Source organism: Solanum verrucosum, unplaced genomic scaffold (assembly GCF_900185275.1).
Source record: "Solanum verrucosum unplaced genomic scaffold, falcon-dt-bn FXZP01000054.1, whole genome shotgun sequence".
Lineage (NCBI taxonomy): Eukaryota > Viridiplantae > Streptophyta > Magnoliopsida > Solanales > Solanaceae > Solanum > Solanum verrucosum.
The window spans coordinates 488988-510968 of record NW_026020199.1 but is presented as its reverse complement, the minus strand read 5'-3'; the positions used below and the strand labels follow the sequence as shown (position 1 = coordinate 510968).

General features: G+C 28.3%; 1 protein-coding gene across 2 annotated transcripts; it reads left to right on the top strand.

Moving 5' to 3' along the window:
- The first annotated feature begins 5588 nt into the window (after positions 1 to 5588).
- On the top strand, positions 5589 to 8600 carry LOC125830002 (peroxidase N-like). 2 transcript variants are annotated; one of them, XM_049509227.1, is made up of 4 exons: positions 5589 to 5865; positions 6491 to 6679; positions 6908 to 7073; positions 8065 to 8600. In XM_049509227.1, the coding sequence occupies exons 1-4, from the start codon at positions 5647 to 5649 to the stop codon at positions 8481 to 8483; spliced, it is 993 nt and encodes a 330-aa protein (XP_049365184.1). In that variant the 5' UTR covers positions 5589 to 5646; the 3' UTR covers positions 8484 to 8600. The 2 variants fall into 2 exon arrangements, with proteins under 2 accessions (XP_049365184.1, XP_049365185.1); XM_049509228.1 differs by having other exon boundaries at positions 5592 to 5865; positions 8134 to 8600.
- Positions 8601 to 21981: the final 13381 nt, after the last annotated feature.

Sequence of the window (21981 nt, the reverse complement as noted above, 5' to 3'; positions counted from 1 at the left end):
TGCTCAAAACATAACGCATCAACTGAGCAACCTGGTTCAAAGAGTACATTCTAAAAAGTGTTGAGGACTTTAATGCTTCTATGAGTCTCCCATATGGCCTGCTCATCTCTAGAATTTTAGTGGATCGACTGGTTGACCTTTCCATGTTCACACCTATTGAGATCAATGCCACTTATGATTCTCATACTTTCTCAAGTATGGGGTATGTGCAAGTAGGTATGAAATGTGTTAAAAAGGATTATGTCAAGGCCAGGGTTGAGACTGTCAAGCCAACTAAAGTATCTGCAGATTCATCTGCTCTCTTGCTACAGGACACTGATGAACTCAAAACTCGCATTCTTGTTGTGGAACGAGGACTGGAGACTCTCCAAGATGTGGTTGAAAAGGTCTTTCACATTCAGAAGGACACAAGTATAAATGTTGGTAAGTTGTGTATTGCAATGACTAGTATTAAGCATGAAGGCATCTCCACGGTCAACAGGTTGATCAAGCAAATTGACTCCCTCAAAGGCGGAGTTAGCTCCTCCAATACTGACCTTGCCATCTCTGTCCAGACATCCTACTCCAACCTTTCTAAGAATTTTGAACAATCCTACAACTTCTATGGGAAGATTATCAACACCTGAAATACTTTTTGGGTGATCACTAGTTCTCCTCACTTTTGCTTATCATTTTGCTACTTCTAGACAATAATTATGTGGGGATCTGTCCCCTTTGTTTGTTTTGGGTTGTATATTGAAGGCTCTATGCCTTCCTACTCTGATTTTTATCTGCATCTGCTTGTTCTGTTTATTTCTCGTATTATGTCTACTCCCTCTTTTTTGTTATGCCAAAGGGGGATAAAATCTATACAACTCTTAGACAGGATACAACAAAGACAGGGGGAGCCTACAGTCAGGGAGAGCTACACATTTCAGGGAAGTCTTATTATCTCATTATGATTTATGCTAAGTTGTGAATTATTTATCATTATCAAAAAGGAGGAGATTGATAAACCTCATATAATTAATTAATTTTGATAATGAAACACTCATCCCATATGTTGATAAATTCGCATGCAAGAAATTCAAAAAGAAAGAACATGACATCAAAAGTACTACCAGAAATGAAGAAATCAATATGTACTTACTAAGCAACACAAGAAAGGAAAGTCGCCATTCAAGGGATACTTAATCAAGGTCACCATAATCCTAGCATCTGACTAGGATCTGGAAGATAGGAAATCAAATCAACAGGGTGTCAAGATCACAGGAATATCTTCAAGAGAAGGAAGAGAATCAAGATTACAAGAGGATCTCCAAGGAAGGAAGGAATCAGTTTGCTCATGCACATATCTAATATGGACATGAACCAACCAAACCAAAATCAAGGACTCGTCTAAATATTCTTAACTTAAAATACCCTTGGGTTATTCCTTAATAAGAGCAGTCCTCAAACACTATATAATCCTCTCCAAGGCGTAGTTGTGAAGTACGCATTTCACTTGAACTTGTACTATTATCTTCTATTGTCTTTAATAAAAGCATTGTATTCTCGTGACTATACAACTGGAAAAAAAAAGATTTGAGTGTAGGTTATACAAGTAGAGGTTGTGTCAAAATAGAAGATTTGATTTTCATATCAGACAAGACTTTCAGTCGTACTCGTTATAACACTCAAGTTCTCAACAAGCTCTTAAGGAAACCCTTGTAACCCAAGGGGACTAGAAGTAGGCACCACATCGGTGTTCCGAACCAATATGAAAACTCTCTGAGTTTTTTACTTACTGCATTTTTTCTTATTGTATATTGTTATACTAATCTGCTGGTGAGTCGACTTTAAAATCCAGAAAGTCGACTGAAGGAATTTTTTTAATTCCCCCCCCCCCCCCCCCCCCCAAATTTCAGTATGTATCTGGAAGTAAAAAATAATGAAATTTGTAATAGTTATGTACCAAGTACGTAACAATGAACATGATACATACTAATTTGTGTTTCAATAAATTAGGGTTATGTATCAAAATTAATATTTAAACACGATACATTATGCATGATAAAATTATAAAGTATCTTGATGTGAAAACGAATGCATTATACATTAATTTAAGAAACAAAAACAACTATATACATTAAAAATTTGAACCCATATGTATCAGAAAAAGATGAACAAGGAAAAAAAAATCAACAATCTGAATGATAAAGAAATCCTTCTACACCTTCTCCTTTGCTCTGTATTAACTCCTGCAACTTTTTCCACTTTTAACAATGGCGTCACCCATGGATCTCAACCTAAAACCCTTACCGGAGCCACCAACAACCCGACCTTTTCCCTTTTTTTGGGCATTCTTCTACGGTTGATTTTAAAGTAAAAGATGCATCCTTTTTCGACTAATTGGGTAATCAATATTAGGTGAGGTTAACTGGGTAATTCCAATACTAAAAGAAGGAACATCATCCATATGTATTAGGACGTTGAAGATGAAAGATCAAAAGAAAAATTGAAACAAAAAGTGATGAACTGTAAGTTGGAGAAGAAGAAAATCTACCTATTGAGGAAGATGAAATCAATTGACTGGAGAGAGAAAAAAAATGAAATTTAAAATTGTAATGAAGGAAATAACTACTTAGATTGAGGGAGTGAAAATGGGAAGAGATTGAAGGAGAAAATATAGGAAGAAAGAAATGTGAATTTAGGAGTTGAGAAGTTATGTATCCAGATGAGTGGGGTTTAGGAGGAAAAAGAGGAATTTTTGTAATATTTTAAAATGATAGGGAATAATAGAAAATATGGTAAATTAAGATGTGTAGATAAATAATTTTTCCTTTATTTTTGGACTCCATTTAGGAACTCCATAAGGAACAAATTTAGGCTTTTGATACAGAGCCTTAATTAATACTCACTCCGTCTTATTTTATGTGAGGTAGTTTGACCCAGCACGAAGTTTAAGAAAAAAAGGAAGACTTTTAAAACTTGTGGTCCAAAATTATTGATAGAAATTTGTGTGGCTGTAAATCATTTCATTAAGGGTAAAACAGACATTTTATAGTTAAATTGCTACTTAATATGAAAATGTGTCATTCTTTTTGGATTTGACTAAAAAGGAAAGTAAATCACATAAATTGGAACACAGGGAGTAAGTCCTAGAAGTTGTTTGTTGCAAGCTTAATTATTTCAGGTTGTCTGATTCTCATGATCTTAGGGACCTTTTCCATCTTAATTTGGGAATTGAAGTGTCAAAAAATTTCAAAATATAGATGTTAATTACTCAGCTAAAACAAGTACATTATATTCTAAATATATTGATGGCTTCTCATATAACTAGTCACAACACACATGGTTATTGGCCTTCAATTATCTCAACTTGGTTGATTATCCTTTGTTGTATAGAAGTATTGCAGTCATCAAACAAGGTCTAATATTTCCTTAGATGATAGGCTAAGTTGCGCAGACTCTTCACTTTCAACGTTGCATCCGTTTCGAATTCTCCACCAATAGTCACCTACCCTTGATATTTTTGAAGAGTGTGAGCAATATAGTAGGTAGGTGACTTAATTTGCTTAGGGATAATCTCATTGTGTTTCAATAAAAATATATATATTGACATGTGGATAAGTTGTTAGGTATTTTATTCTATTATAGATGATAAAATCAAGGAGCAATACTTTCTCAGTTAACAATTTGACATTACTTTTTCAAAATTTATTCTATTTTGTTCATGGATAATGGTTTAGATGACCTAAGTTCTCCAATAAGCCTACTGATCAACATTTCTTGGTCAACCATAATACTCATGCTCTCATCGTAGTTAAGCACTAATAACACAACAACCATATTTATTTATTATCCACTATAAGTAGAAAAATTCAATTAAGTAGTTCATCAGATCGCGGAGTTAATTTTTGAAGTTTATGGATTTTTACGGCTATTTCAAGTGAGTATACAATAATAATTAGACGTATAATAAGATATTTATTTTTATATAATACAAATATAGATTTTAAATAAATATTTATGAGTTCACGTGAATCTATATCCAATATCCACTCCGTTTCAAACCAGTTGAGATTATTCATGAACATGCATGCAAAAGTTCTGTATATTCAATATGATACCACGCATTCATCATGTAATATATTAAAACCTTCACTTGCTCACTTTCCACATTGGTTACCATTATGCAGTCTCTAGATTTCATGTTTCATACAAAACCCTAATTAAGATGCATGCATCCAACATGTATCACAACACTTAGCTCTTAAATGATTTTAAATTTACATTTTTTTTTAATGTATCCTTAGTTGGTTGCCATTATAAATTGAGTTTAAGATACGGGATCATTTTAAAAAATATTGAAACACCTTATCTTTTTAATATATCGCATATCTAGTACTTTGAATACCTTGAGTGAAATATGGTGTTATTGGATAGTTACACATAAATTTCTATGATATGCATTAAATGTTAGAAGAAAAATAACAAAGAAATTAAAAGCTTTGAGGCGTGAAAGATCACTATCTTTTAAAAGTTATTGCTTGTATATATTCTTTTAGAAATGACAAACAATTCTCTATCAGGATACAACAAAGCTTGAAACATATATGCAATTGAATTTGCTATTTCTGGAAATGCTTCATATTTATAGGAACTTAAGAGATGACTTTTCATAATAGTCATGTTCTTTCATGAACATAAATGACTTTTCTCAATAGTCATGTTCTTTCATGTACAAATGACTTTTCATGAAAGAGACACTCATTTTCTAAACAATCACAACATTTAGTTGCTCCTTTTTTGAAAAGACAAAACGTTTGTTGTTCCCTATCTGAACATACAAAGCTGGTTTTTGTTTCATTTAAAATTTTAAATATTAAACTCTAAATTCAAATCAACAATAAGATTCAAAATAAATTACGAAAAAATAAATTTAATTAAAGATCCAATCTGGCTCAAGTCCAAGTCATATATATATATAAATGGGCTAGGCCTTAAAAGGACCTAAAAAAGGCTTATCCAATCAATGTGGGAACTTTTCTTTTATATTATTATCCTAACATTAAATAATCTGATGAAATAATGGTGACTAACCTGCTATAATGCAGAGGCAGATCTAAAATTTTAATTCATGAATTTCTAAAGATATTTTAAATTCCCGGCTGGTGCAAACGTTTTAATTTTTCTTATTATAGAAAATGGAAAAAATGAGTTTAAGTAAAAGTTACACACAAAGGATTCAATCCCGTGTCATTGGCGGTCTGGCACGCAGACGCACAACAAGATATTTGAATAAATTTTTCAATATAATTATAAGGATCAAGAAAAAGTTACTGAGTTTTCAAGAATTCGAATATTCTATCATAAATCCGCCCCGATAATGAGTTACATTGCACTATAAATAGAAAAATAGAATAAAATAGAATATCATTACATAGTTTAAATAGTTCAAATTGCGTTACATGCACTCACGTCCACTATAAAATCAACAAGTATGTAAAATGGAGCCGCCATACATCACACCACTAATTAGTTCATATAAGTTTATATTATATTATATACCTCAAATGCCCTCTTAAACACTATTATAAATAAGGGTTGGCTTACTATACATTCTTATCAACTTAATTTGAATAAACATTTCTAGCTAAATATATATATTTTACTTTTGAAACCATGAGGAAGCCATGCAACTTTACTTTGTATTATTCTCTATTTGTGACTTTCATGATCATGTTTGTAGTCGTAAATTCACAATTAACAACTGATTTTTATGCAAAAACATGTCCAAGTGTTCTCAAAGTTGTTCGTAAAGAAGTCCAAAATGCAATCAAGAATGAAATGAGAATGGCAGCTTCATTGCTTCGTCTTCATTTTCATGATTGCTTTGTTAATGTGAGTTTTAAGGTTCTCTTTTATGAGCTTTACGTACGTAGCGATAATCATTTTTACGTGGAAAAGGAATTACTCCCTTCGTCTTATATGAAACACGTTTGATTTGACATAAATTAAGGAATTACTCCCTTCGTCTTATATGAAACACGTTTGATTTGACATAAATTAAAGTATAAGAAAAAAAGAAATATTTTTAAAGTTTATGGTTTAAAACAAACTTTAGATATTCATGCAGTGGTTATAAATCATTTCATTAATTTTAGATATTTGTGGCCTACATACTTCATACTCCCTCCTTCAAAAAAGGAAGGCATAGTTTGACTTGGCGTCAAGTTTAAGAAAATAAAGAAGATTTTTAATCTTGTGGTTCTAAATTAAAGTTATGTCAAATGTATCAAAGTGCTCTTTAATCTTGTAGATTTAATACATGTCACATGAAAAGTTGAAATTAAAATGTTTCCAAAACGGAAACGAGTCATTCATTTTTCAACAGACTACAAAGGAAAGCAGAACATTCTTTTTTTGAAATAGGAAAAATATAATTTTCTATATATACCGTATAATATTTTGATAAAGGATTTTCAACGGACCATCCTTCTGAAATGTTTACTATATTTAATTGTAGGGGTGTGATGGATCATTGTTGTTGGATGGAAATAGCACCACAAGTGAAAAGTTTGCAGCAGGGAACATAAATTCTGCTAGAGGTTTTGAAGTGATAGACAATATTAAGAAAGCTGTTGAAGATGCATGCAGTGGAGTTGTTTCTTGTGCTGATATACTTGCTATTGCTGCTAGAGATTCTGTCCTATTAGTATGCCCCTTTTATTTATTCTTTTCGTTTCAATTTTTTTGTCTTAATTACTTTTTTTTTTAAAACTCTTTAGTTTCAATTTTTCACCTAATATATTTAAGACCAATATTTTGATACTTTCTAAGTATCACTATACAAAATTCAAAAGTCTTGTTTAATTACTTTTTAAAACTTTATGTCAAGTTGAAGTCAAACAAATAATATTATTATGCTTTTATTTATATATAGAGTGGAGGACCAACATGGAAAGTGAGATTGGGAAGAAGGGATGGATTAATTGGTAATGTATCAGGAGCAAATAGTGGACTTCCAGCTCCTTTTCACTCTCTCAATACTATCATTTCCATGTTCCAAGTTGTTGGACTCAATGTTACTGATGTTGTCAGCTTATCAGGTACTAATATAAGTTTTCAATTTATGTCACATTCTTTTCTTTTTACGTGGAAATTAAAAAATTATGCAAAAATTTATGTCTTATTTTATACCATCAGTTTCAAAAGTATTTTTTGAAGTTCATGTTTAATCAAATACCATCTCATAAATGTGTTTGTGTACATATTGAATCTAACGTATTTATACTATATATTTATTTATAGTGCTCGGACTTTTCAAAAATATTATCGAATGCGTTTCAAACGTAATGTAATTTTAAAGGATCTGACACAGGTACAGTAATATTTTTAAAAAGTCCAAACAATTTAGCTATTTACTAAGAGTGTGAAGATTTTTTTATGCTATAGTAATTAATTAATTTATTGTATCCAATTATTTTATGCCTTATCTTTTACACTATGGTAAAATTACATAAATGTTTTCTTTGTAAAATATAGAAGTTAAACTCTATATATAATGCCATATAAAGTGTCATCATAAGAAGGGGGCAAAGCTAGGGTGAAACAAGCAAATCCCTTTCGTTAACAGATTACACTATATATACCAAGACGACCAAAATTATTCTTTATATATATATATATATATATGGTAGATGTTTAATCTTTTTCACTTTTTCATATGTTTACTACTCTTTTATACTTTTAATTGGGAAAAAAGTCTGAAATATATCCGAACTTTGACTGAAATTACTGTCACAATCCCAAATTTTGGGCAGTACCTAAATATTACCCCTGCACTATTTAATAGTATATTTTAAAGATACATCAGTGCTCAGCTGGACAAGTTGTTATTTATAATGATGCAATATTTATGATGTCCACATAGGCCTATATATATTTTTAAAATACACTATTAAATAGTGCAGGGAGGTAATAAGTCATGCTCAAAGTTTGGAATTGTTATAGCAATTCCGATCCAAGTTCAAATATATTTCGAACCCTTTTCCCTTTTTAATTTGATACTAACTTTAATTTTCATGTGGATATATATAGGTGCTCATACAATTGGTCTAGCAAAATGTGCAACTTTTGACGACAGATTAACAAACTTCAGTGGATCAGGTGGACCAGACACAACCCTAGACACCACCCTAGTGACTGAACTCCAAAACTTATGCCCTTCCACAAGTGATGGAAACAACACAGCCCCACTTGACAGGAACTCCACTGACTTATTTGACAATCACTACTTCAAAAACTTGCTTAATCAAAGAGGACTTCTTGAATCAGACCAAATATTGTATTCTAGTAATGATGCTATAGCAACAACTAAAACATTGGTAGAAACTTATAGTAATAGTTCAAGTGCCTTTTTTAGTGACTTTGTTAATTCTATGATTAAGATGGGAAATATTAGCCCTCTTACTGGATCTAATGGGGAGATTAGAAAGAATTGTAAGGTAATTAATTAGTCAATGTTGTTGTTGCACTCTATAATTTGTAAGTGCTTGAATGAGTGGTTTTATAATTACTATACGTTATAATAATAATAATAATAATAAGATAAAGTGTGAGTTGTATGTTTTGATTAATTTGTTTGTTTTAGACAAGGTGATTATTATTACCACTTTTCTTTTGGGAGAACATTTCTATTCTATGTTGTGTAGCAAAAAAAGAAAAATAAAAAGAGTAAAAACGTATACAGGAGGACTGTTCACACTGCACCATATTAACTTATCATGGTTAAATGATTTAATGAAGTGAAATATTTATCGCATTCATTTCAATTTATTTGATATATTTACTAGCCACAAGGGCGGATTTAGGAAGGTAAAGGGGTGTCACGTGACACCCAATTTCGTCGAAAAAATTTACTAAATAGATATAAACAATTAAGAAATAAAAACAAAAATAGCGGATATGTTCTCTTATTTAATACTAGATATGTGAGCCCGCGCCAGAACGGGCCCAACATATGTTATTTATTTTATTGTAATTTATGTGACACATAGAATTTATAGAGCCGTTCAATTTTTGTAGATAATTTTTAAAATAATTAAGTTGTAAATTATTGTGGCCTATTGAATTTACATAATTTTAAAATAATATGCTATTCTCTTGGTTCCAACTTATGTGACACGAATGAAATTTAGAGAGTCAGTCAATTTTCTTATATGATTTTGAAATATTTTAAGTCGTGATTTATAGTATTTTACGTAAAAAAAATGTAACTTTTTTAGATTTCTTACTCTATCAATATAACTCTTTTTCAATGTTTAATCAAATGATCTATAGCAGCATAAATATTTATGATTTATTATGAGACACACGTATAGAAATAAGCATTCACTTCATTTTCAAATAATATATGATACTTATGTTGTTTCAATGTAAATGGGACATATGAAATTAGAGAGCAAATCAAAATATTTTCAATGGATAATTATTGTGATTTATAATATTTTTACGTAATTTTTAATAATATATGTTATGCCATCTATTTATATTCATGTGACACTTCAAGACTCAATTAAATCTTTTTCAAAATTTTAGTTTTTTTTTATAAAAATTATACCTCTAATATATTTTGTAACTAAAATATAAGAAATTGAGCAATTAAATTACAAAAAGTTAATTTACCACGAAATAAACAAAGCGATTTTTTTTGAAGAAATAGTCATGACTCATGAGGCACAAAAGAGTGGAAATGAAAATTGCTCAAGTGGGGTCTATACATTAAGAGGCAGTTGGGTAATAGTGAAATGAAAATTGGAAAGAAGCGAAATATAGAGTTACAAGGGCCCCACATGCATGGGAAATAACCCACTTTTCGACTGAAATAAAGGAAAAAAGTAACTTGTGAACTGGTTTCTGTGTCCTATAAAGAGAAAGTACAATTCTAAAGTAGTCATGTACAATATTATTTCAGCATAAAATTAAGAAATTTTCAATATTACCCCTTGCAAGGGAAGCAAGCATGTTGACTAACAGTTGCTTCCTAAGAATTTTAAAAGTCAACTAAATTTTTTCTATTTTTTTAAAAAATATTTTAAGTTATTAATTATTGTGATTTATAACATTTTTGACGTAATTTTATTATAATAATTTAACATCATTTTAAAGATATAATAGAGTATTTTAAGTTTTTAACCAATTACGTGTGTTAAGAATACTGTGTTTGTAGCCTCTCAGGTAAAAATATTTTAAGTCTTTAATTATTGTAATTTATAGGGTATGTTATGTAATTTTCAAATTTGTAATAATATATTTTAATTGTTAATTATAATAATTTATAGTATCTTAAATATAATCTTTGAGTATACTATAAATTAAAAAGAAAGCAAGACAAATAAAATAAATTAGAAGAGAGAGGGAAGTAACATTTAATGAGAAGACCTCTACGTAGTACTCAGATACATTTAGAAACAAAAAGAAAGTTAGAAAACTTATACTTAGAATATAAGAGACTAAATAGTACTAAAGAAGACAATATAAGGTTAGATTATCTAATAGAAATAATATCTAGACTAGAATATAAATTCATTACGCAGTTAAAATCAAGACAGAGATAATATATGAAAAAACACCTTTTTGCTAACCAACTACGACTAAGATATTGGTATTTATACAGAGAAATACAAATAAAATCAGAGTGGTTAAAATTAAAATAGGCATTAAGCTTATATTTAAAAGTATTAGAAACAAGAGACTTAGTAGATAGACTCTGTAATCACGGAGGCCTATACTCATTAAATAGACCTACACTAGTCAACCCAGAATTGTTAAGTGCTCTAAAGTGGGAATTACATAGTATCGATAGTGATATCCAATCCGCAAATAATAGAATAAAATTTCAGAGGAAAAGTATTAGTAAAATAGATATCCCGCTAGGCTAAAATAACAACTATAGATCCATTAAAACAATTAGAATACTTAGACTTAAGAATTCATCCTGAAAAGAAATACAGAATATTAAAAGATAATTCAGTAATAAGGTGTAACTTCAGTCAAGGAGAACACCTTTTACATTCAGAAGATAAGCAATATAATACTATAATAGATCTTATAATAAACTTTAGTGAAAAAACACAAGAAAAAGAAAAGAATATAGTAAGATTACTAGAGACAATAGAAATAACTCTAAATAAACATAAGAAGATATTAGAAAGGTTAGAACAAAACCTTGATTTTTAAAATCACAAGAAGTAGAACTAGATAGAAAAATCCAATTCTTGAACAATAAGTTTAATATAGAACAAATACCTACAAAGGTTGAAATAGGAAAGCTAATAAAGACCATAACAGAAAAGCCTAAAGAATTAGAGATAAAAACAACCGAATTAATTGAAAAATTTACAAAACAAGTAGAAATAGTAACTACCGAAGTTAGTGAATTAAAAAAGACAATACAACAACTAGAAGACAAACTCCTTTCATTAATGACTTATGCCAAGATCCATCATACATTAAAGCCTTAAAATTTACAGCAAGCATATAACCAGATCCACAAGGACTGTCTGATCACCAACCTGCAAGTAAATCAAATCAAGTAACTATTAAACAAAACAACACTATAATAGCACTACTGATAGAATTAAATAAAAAAACTAGACAAGATAATTAAAGAAAAAGAGGTTATAAAAGAACAACCTAAGCACTCTGAAATAGAAGAATTAATAACTCAATTAAAAAATATTAAAATTACTCCACCTAAAGAAAGACCAACAATAGTTAGAAAATCTCAAAAATGAACTTTCTTTCAGGTAGAAGAACAACAGTCGAAGAAAGACCATGAGTAAGTTTTTCTGATAATCGAATAGGAAATAACCTTATATGAAGAATATTAACACGAAATAAACAAGAAGATAAACAAATCCAGGAGTTAAACCAAGTAATAGATATAGATAAAGACCTAAGAATATTTCAACAGAATCAGTTGAACTTACTTAACCCAAAGATATTATATGATACAGGATATTTTGCGAGAAATAATCAGCTATATAGACATTATAGAGAAGAACAAATTTCAGCTATAGGAAAAGAAATAGCTACTATGAATCTAGTAAACCAAGAATCCCTACGAGGAATAATACATAATAAATTGACATTAATGCATATGGGCTTAATAGTAGTAGGATTAAAAGGATTAACTAGAAAGAATTTAGGAACTAAAGTATTAATAGTAATATACGATGATAGATGGTCTGACTTAGAGAAATCCATCATAGGATTAACAGAGGTCGATATGACTAATAATGGGGGAATATTCTATATTAGCCCGGATTTTATGATTAATTTAAGAGAATTCGAAAAGCATATAAAGCTAGGAATACAGACTAAAGGCTACGAAGAAATGAGTAGCGGAAATAATCTACTTATGTGTATAGGTTTCATTGGAAAAGTTGCATCTAGAAGTAATACAAGGTTTAAACTAAAAGTAGAAGATCTAGTAGAGGTAATGGAAAACAAAGGCATAAAGTTAATAAAACCAATAAAAATAAATTCGGAAGAATATGCAGGATTAGAATGGAACCTAGAACAATTTAATAAAAAGAAAGTACTCACACCAGAATCTCATCTAATGTACACTAATACAAAAGGAGAAACGTCTATTAAGATTCACCAATTATAATTACTCTAATCAAACTAATTTAAAAGAAGAATTAGAATTAGTAGAAGAAAAAAAGTTTATAATATAGAAATAATACTAGAAGGATATGAAGTAGATGAAGCCTTGCAAGAAGCTGAAAAAAGATATAATAATAATAATGATATAACATTTAAATGTAAAGGCTGTAAGACTGGAAATATGGGTATATTTAAGGAAGACAAACATTTTAAAACATGCAAATTCAGAACAGATAATCTAGGATATAGAAAAGAGTACAATAACCAAGAAAAATTAGAAAGCCTTGAAAAGATAATAGAAAACATATATGAAAGCGAAGATGAAATAGAAAGAATTTCTATAATAAGTGAACTAATGGAATCCACTAGCTCAAGTGCTAGTCCATTCCAACGAACTGCCCAACCACATACGATAGACACAAGTACAGAAAATGTACCAAGAAGAAGAGTATTTAGGATAAATTCAGACACCGTAACTGAAAATGTACGACCAATCGGTAGAAGGATGCCTATAGAAGAACCTATTAGGTTACAAGAGGGGGGAAGTAAAGGAAAAATATTAAACATAGCGGCGGCACATGATCCTCAAATGTGGAATGCAGTAATAGACTTATGGAAAGGAATAGTAGTAGCAGACTATATAAAAACATACCAAGATGCAGACGCAGAAACAATGTATAAATACATGAAAATCATTTTAGGAGAATCTGCAAAAGCCTTATGGGAAGCATATAAATCTAACTTCCCACAAGAATTTCAAGCGTTGGTAAATATGGGAGCAAACCCATATAATTTTATAAATAAAATACATAGTCTAATTACAAGGGAAGACCCAAATAGTGGTTTAGTAGTACTACAAAGAAATGCTTTAATAAAACTGGAACAGTTAAGTATTACAAGTTGGTTCCACATAAAGAACTTTCTAAAAGATTATTATTATTACTGCATAATTAGTGGAAATTCTTTTGATGAAGAATTAGGGAAGAAGTTATTTAATAAATTACCAGGAGCTTTAGGTAGAGAAATAGAAGAAAGATGGTATAAAAGGGACGGAGTAATACAAAACCCAAACGGTAAATGGTCTATAGGACACAAAGTACAACATATAATGGAAATATTAACAGAGAAATGTACAAATATACAAATACAAAAACAACTAAAACAGAATGAAATGAGTTTCTGTAAAAATGTTATATATACAACCCAAAGTTATGATAAATAACAAAGTAAATCAAAAAAAGATACAAGAAGCGCAGACCCTACTATAATCAGCAATATAATAATAATAAAAGATACTATTTAAGAAGGTCTTCAGCCAGGAAGCCATATCTAAATAAAGATAGACATGTTAGATAATATAGAAACGATAGAAACTATAAAAATAAGCTAGAATGTTTCACATGTAGAAGCGTAGAACATTTAGCAAATGTATGTCCTAAAAGAAATAATAGTAGAACTAGAAACTCGCAATTAATAGAGGATTTTCAAGAAACGCTGATTAATGTTGATGAATACATGTCAGATAATGAAAGCATATATTCAATAGTAAGTGTAGAAATAGAAGAAACAACATGGTCTGATGAGTCAGATTCAGCTAATGAAGAACTAATAAATGAAATAGGATTAGAATTAAAAAATATAGACTTAGAAGAATTACAAATAAGTACTATGATGAATATTTCACAAGAATGTACTCATGGGTTTGAAAGAAATAAAGGAATAGATAGTAACCAATGTATTCTATGTAGATGGTATCCAAGCAGAGAAAAAAGGGCAAAATGCAAGTTTTGCTATGCTGAAGGATGTATCACCTGCATAGAAAATCTATTAAAAATAAAAGTAAAAGAAGGACGTGAAAATAGAGATATAAGTAATGATACAATAAACTTACGAATAATAACATTAGAAAGTAGGATAAATGAACTAGAACAAAAGGTAATGTTGTTAGAAAAAGAAAAACAAAAACTTGAAGAAAATATGACGGAATCCATACAAAGAACAGAAGAATGGGGGATGTGCAAAACACATAACCAAGAAGCAGAATTAATGAATATAGAAACTATGGTAAATCATTATAAAAATTTAATATGTAATGAAGATAAAAAAAATTCACTACTGTTAAAGTACTAGCTAGACTCAGAATACAGGACATTGAGTTAGAAACCTTAGCATTGGTAGACACAGGATGTACAAGTAGTATAATAAACAAAAAGATTTTACTACAAAAATTAATAAGAACCTTAGACAAGCCAATTGCAGCTATGCAAATGGATGGAACTTATAATACATACCAACATTATATAGGAAAGACGCAGGTAAGCTTTATTAATACATGTAATGAATTTTATAAACCAATGTACACACTTGATATGATATGGGTACGAGACCTTAACATAAATGTAGATTTTGTATTAGGATTAAAATTTATGATTCAAAATAATGGAGGAACATTAATTACAAGAGATGGAGTAATATTCTTTAAACATCTAACATATACACTAGTACAAACCATGAAATTTGAAACAAAAGGAAGACAAGCTAAGATATCTCCAAACACTTCCGAAGAAGATAGCTTACAGACATGTTGTAAGGATTGCAAAAGTAAAAGTCAATGTTGTAAAGACCAAGGACATAAGGAACAATACGAGGAAGAAGAAGAATATGATATAAGAGAAAGAGATTATACTTTAATAGAAGTAGAAAATGAATTCTATAATTTTCAAACAGGAATTGATAGGATAGGTACAATTAGAAGTCCTAAAGACTTGGACAATATAGTAACAATATTAGACGAAATGGAAATAATAGGGGAGAAACCTTTAAAATATTGGGAAAATAATAAGGTAGTATGTAAATTAGATATCATAAATCCTGAATATATAATAAAAGCAGCTGTTATTGAAGCAACTAACCAAGACTTAGAGGATTTTGGTATACAGATAAAAGAATTACTAAACTTAGGAGTAATAAGAAGATCTACGTCAAAACATAGGTCAGCAGCATTCATGGTAAGAAATCATAGTGAGATAGTGCGAGGTAAAGCAAGAATGGTAGTTAATTACAAAAGACTTAATGATAACACTATAACAGATGCATATAAATTACCAGATAAAAATGAATTAATCAATCGAATCCAAGGAAAAAGGGTATTTAGTAAATTTGATTGTATAAATTGAGTAATTAAAGAGAATGAAATGGAAGGGAATTGCGAGGTGTGGTCCATATTTATTAAGAGACTTGGAATAAATGCAAAGCAAAATTGAACAGGTTACAAGTGTGAAATAGGGGGAATAAATGGGCCCACATGCATGGAAAATCAAAGAAATTTTCGGCAGAAGCAAAGTAAAAAAACAAAATACAGACAAGCTTTTATATCAACTGATGAGAATATACGCCGTAAACCAGCGATGTACAACCGTAGTTAAGCATAATACTAATGTAAATACCCATATTACCCCTGGCCTTTTAATGCCAGGCAGGCATGTCGACCGTGAGGTGTGTGGTTATTGTGGCTTATATATTAGTTAGTAAGTAGAAGTAAAAGTTAGCACTTAGCAGGCAACACACCGTCAACATGTGTGCTTCACCTGTTTGCTAACTCTCTTCTTTTCAAGGAGAATTTCATTTGCTAGCAATATTCTGATCATGTGGAACCCATTATTATTTCTTCATTTTAAACTTGATTTCAATATTTCGTGGTGTGGTAAATCGGTAATTATAGTTTGTTCAATTTAAAGTTATCAAAAATTACATACATAATAGTATAAATCATAATATTAACAATTTAAAATATTTAAAAGTTATACATGAAAACTAACATATATTATTTGAAAATTACGTAATGATACTATAAATAACAATAATTAACAACTTCAAATATTTAAAAGACATAAGAAAACTGGCTGATTTTTCTAATTCTATATTGGGACAAAAAGAGCAATACATAAAAATTGGGACAAAAAGAGCAATACATATTATTTGAAAATTATCTAAAAATTATTATAAATTACAATAATTAACAACTAAAAAATATTTTTAAAACCATATAAAATTTTGGAAATTTCCATCTTATCACATAAATTTTCTCATATTTTATTGTTATTAACTAGGTAATATGTTTGATTATTTTATTTCTCAATTTTTTATCCATAAATTACCATTGATTTCTAATGTTAATGATAGATCATTAAATAATTAGTAGAAAAAAATAATATTATACTTAAAAAAAATTAAAAGTACCACAAATAAAAATTACGAATTTCAAATAATAGTAATTGGCTTGTGAAATGATATGACAAGATCTTAGACAATTATGTATTGATTTTATTTTTCCTTCAACTTTTAGTTTTAATGATTAAAGTCGCAATGATATGTGTATTGTATTATTTCTTTCTTTCCTTCTTGTGTATCTTTACGATGCCTCTTAAGTTTAATTGTTATACGAACTTTTTTCTTTTCTCACGAATTTATCTTAATTATGGTTGAAATTTTGCTATAATTATAAATCGAGTTTAAAATTTATAAATCTTTTTTCTTGATTCAAATCAGTAACTTAATTATGTTTAAAGTCTGCTAATTACTAATCAAATTTTAAAATTTATAATTGATTTCTTAAAAGAAATAAAACTTAATAATTAAAGTAATTTTTTATTTGTTGCTTATTATGTAAGTTCTTAAAACTATCGAGAAAAATGTTTGCATAAAAAGTTTAAAAGATAAATATAAATAATATGGAGGGAGAGAGGATGAGGTAATTCTAAAAAAAATTATATACACAAAAAAGAAATATTTGTATTATTTGGAATAATTTAGACACAATAATTGTTATTGATATTATAAAGAAAGGGTATAACTTACATTTTCATCATAAGCTCAAGTTGTATTGTTTATTGTTTTTCTACAAAATTCAATTCATTAAACATAATTACATTTCATATTTGGTTAGAGGAGGGCGGAAAAGATCAAAATGAATAAAGTCAAATTTAACAAAACAAATGAATAACATGAAGTATTAACTAAGTATAAGTTTGTTTTATACTGCGGGATTATAAATTAGTGCTAGATTTATCTATAAAATTTAAAAATAAGAAGACGGTGTATGTATATTTAGTCAAATATATATTATATCTGGATAATAGCCTAAATATAGAATAAATATGAGAAGAGGTCATTTTAGGTCACCATTGTTTGAGTTCACTTTGGCTTTACATGCTCATAATGTTTTGAAATTATAATAACAATTAGTTGACTAACTTTCTAAGAACAAGAACATTAATTATATTTTTTCACGTTATAAAAATAATTATTCTACGTTAAAGTTGATTGGTACGTAGAAGTTTCACAATTAAAACATTATTCACTATTTAATTGTAACCATTACTTATTTACATCAAAAGTATATTTATTATATTTAACAAACCCAATATATATAATCTATTATTTAAAAGTATATTTATTTATTTCTTCTTCTATTGTTTTTTTTACTTTGAAAAATAGTGTATTTATGTTATTTATTTTAAAATAGTTATAAATTACAAGAAGTTCTTCACTTCTAAAGAAGATGATTACATGTACAAAAATTTCATGTTTTTTTCCTATGGAACCAAATTATACATCTATACATTTATAGGAAGGTATAATATAATTATTTTATATATTTTTTATGTAAGAAGAAACTTTTAAACAAATATTTAAAAATTTCAACTAAAATTCACATATATTAGATATACATAAAAATATATTTTTACATATATAATACCTCTTCTATTCAAATAATATTTAGTAAATTATTTGTGTTTGTCATGACCGCACGAAACGCGGATGAATTCACGAGTTACTAATACTTATAGATACTATCGACCACTTCATAGCCCTTGAACTTTTAACATGAATCATAAAAGAAATATTTAATAATGAGAAAATCCTTTTGAGTAGTGTTACTTTGAGAAATAGACATATTTTTTAAATTTATAGTCTTTTTAATGATCATGCGAAGCACGGATAAGATGATCAGTAATGAAATAATTTAAGATGGTCAAATGTCATGACCCGCCATTTCATCATACCACTTAGTTAGTAGGAAGATGCTAGAGTTATTGAGAGGTTCTTAAATCTTAAGAAGACTCTAGAATCTCCTAGACGAATTCTTGAAAGGTTTAGAATACTCTACACATGTAGAGAATTCTAGAAGAATGGCCTATTTATAAATATGTAGGGACTTCTATAAAAATCATTATTTATTTATTAGCCCCTAATATGTAGTATAAATAGAGAAACATTCATTTGTAACACAACTAAGCAAGAACCAAGATACTTAGATTATTTTTATTTGTTCATATAATATCATATACATACAAACTAAATATACAAATTAAAATTAAAGAAAAAAATTCATTTCGAGCATCAAATTCTAAGGGGATCAAAAGTCGCTTTAATTTGTTCAAAGAGAATAATCTTTTTAAAGGTAATTAGAAATATCGTAATTTTTTTTTAAAAATGAAATAAAATACTTAATCATATTTAAGGACTTATTTTTTTAATAAAAAGTCCATGAAAGTATAGTTTTTTTTAATGCAATTAGAAATATGGTAATTTTTTGCATTGTTTTTAAATTTTATGTCTAACTAAATTATATCATACTCCTTATGTTTTAATGAAACCCTATTTTCTTCTTTAATTTAATTAAAAAAGAACGGTCTTTCTTTTTTGATGGGCTTCTTGATTTGATAAATTGTAGTATATTTATTTTGTATTAGTTTAAATTATTATAAATTAATTAAATTGATTGATCCAGTCCAATCTATAAACAATTCTACTCAAAATTCATATGTTGATCACATAAAAAAAAATTACGACTAATTAGTTTCCAATACCCTAGAAATCATTCTCCAAAATCAAACTTTTGAATCGAAAACATTCTAAATTATGACACAAAAATAGTGGATGAATATTTTTCATAGAATTTATTTTAAAGACATTGCATAATAAAATAGTGAAACAAAATATTTTAAAAGAGTTGTGGAAAAGAAATGGTAATATCACAGAAGAATGGACATAGATTTTAATGGCTTGAAAAGTGGGACCTAATAAAGTCCACTCGTCAATAAAATGGGAATATGGCAGAAGAAGTCCGACAATGATTTTAATGGCTTGAAAAGTGGAACCCAATTAGTCCACCTTCAATAAAAATGTCATATAAGTATGAGTTAGCATACCTCATTCATAATAAAAAATTTCAACAATTAAATCGAAATAGTTATAATTTTGTACATGTTACAAATTTTGCCCATTAATTCATTTGGAACTTATGATGTTTTTATTGCACAATTTCTTTTATGGTAGAGTATATCTTATTTTCTTCGTTGGCTTATTTTTCAAAATCCTAAAAGATTATATCAAATAATTAATCATTTATCTCCAAAGTATATTTTGATTAAAAGATTAAAGAAGCTTAAGCAAATATTTGCAAAGAATTAAGAGAGGCAAAAATGGAGAATAGTGGACATGAATGAAGAAGAAAGTATTTCAGTTTTGAAATAATCTCAAGTAAGAGTGAAAAAGGGTTAAAAAGGAAACAAAAGAGAATAAATAAAAATAACGTAAAAGAGAAAGTTGCAATGGCTAGGGGTGTCAAAAGAATATGAAAAATCTATCGAACCTAATTAATTTATGCTATTTTTTCATTAAAATCGTGGACTTTTATTTAAGTGTATAACCGTCCCAAACAATTGGGATGGTCATTTTAATATATGAAAAAATCAAAAAAATCTCTAACCAAACCGAATAACCTTACATATATGTAAATATATTTTATATATTAACAATATGTTAGATATAATATATAAATGTATTTTAACATTTTTTAAATATAAATATAACTTAGGTCCTAGGCCTTTGGTGACTAGACGACTTTCGGTATTTGCTCTTTAATTAGTCTTTACTTAATTAGATTTAAAATTAAAAGATATTGTAATAGATACTCTATCAAACAATATAACAAAACCTATCCAAACACTCCTATTAAATATTTAAGATCAAACAATACGACAACAAGGTTTTACATTCTTGTCTTTTTGATGAAGAATTAAAATGGTTCTTCAAGAACATATTTGAGAAAGAAATATATTAATATAATAGTATATTTTGAGGTATATAAAGGAAAATGTTAGACTTGATGATGTGACATGTCTCTAAGGCTAGAAACCCATTTATCTATTTTGCGGATTTTAGAGGACAAAATATTACAAAACATTACTTTAAGATTTTACAAATATTAAAGCATCATATTGAATTCTCTCCTTATTAAAGAATAAACATAAGTATGTATTAATGTTGCACGAAAATTTCTGCCAGAAAAAATTATCCCTTCGGCTTCCCCATAATCAACATTTATTATATTTATTAATGTTATTTGTATTCATTAGTGTTACACGTATTTTTTATTCCAGAAAATTTATTTCAATAATCCCCTTTTCCTTCCCAATAATTAATAGTATTTATTAATAGGTTTTAAATGTTACACCTCTTCACATTCTTGCACTCAATAAAATGATAGAAGTTTAGAAACAAATTAAAGCTCCAACAACATCTTCACTATGCTAGGTGAAAAACTCATGATGCTATATTTTATCAGGTAATATTAATTATTATTTTTATGGGATGAATAATGAATAATTGTATTGACAAATTCTTTATGTGAATCAAAGGAAACTACTTCTTCACTATGCTAGGTGAAAAACTCATGATGCTACATTTTATCAGGTAATATTAATTATTATTTTTATTGGATGAATAATGAATAATTGTATTGACAAATTCTTTTATGTGAATCAAAGGAATGTGATTTATACTTATTCGCGGTTATAGTAAAAGCTAAACCAGTGAAGTGGCCATGAAAGCTTGACAAGACAATTACTTTAAAGTAAAAGTTTCTCCTTAGTTCATAATATATTTCTATATTATATCATTTTCTTATAATAACTATATATATTTTCTTTAATTGCTTAGTATCATTTTTGCTATACACAAGTTTGTTTCATTACTTGCAGAAAGTGAAAAGAAAAATGTGTCAACTGACTACAACAATTATTCAAAGTATAAAGGAGATATTAAATCAAGGGTCATCAATACATGAATGAGTTCTGACTACAATAAGTTTTTTCTCATTTTTTTTACTATTCTCCTAATTTTCTAAATATGTTTTTATTATTAAAACCAAAAAAATAATCAAAAGTCACTACTTAAAATACTTGTCCTCAATATGCGTTACTCAATTGTTTTCAATTATACTCATTGTTAACTACCACTTATTGTATTTAAGTCTCTTCAATTTGTTAGTATTTA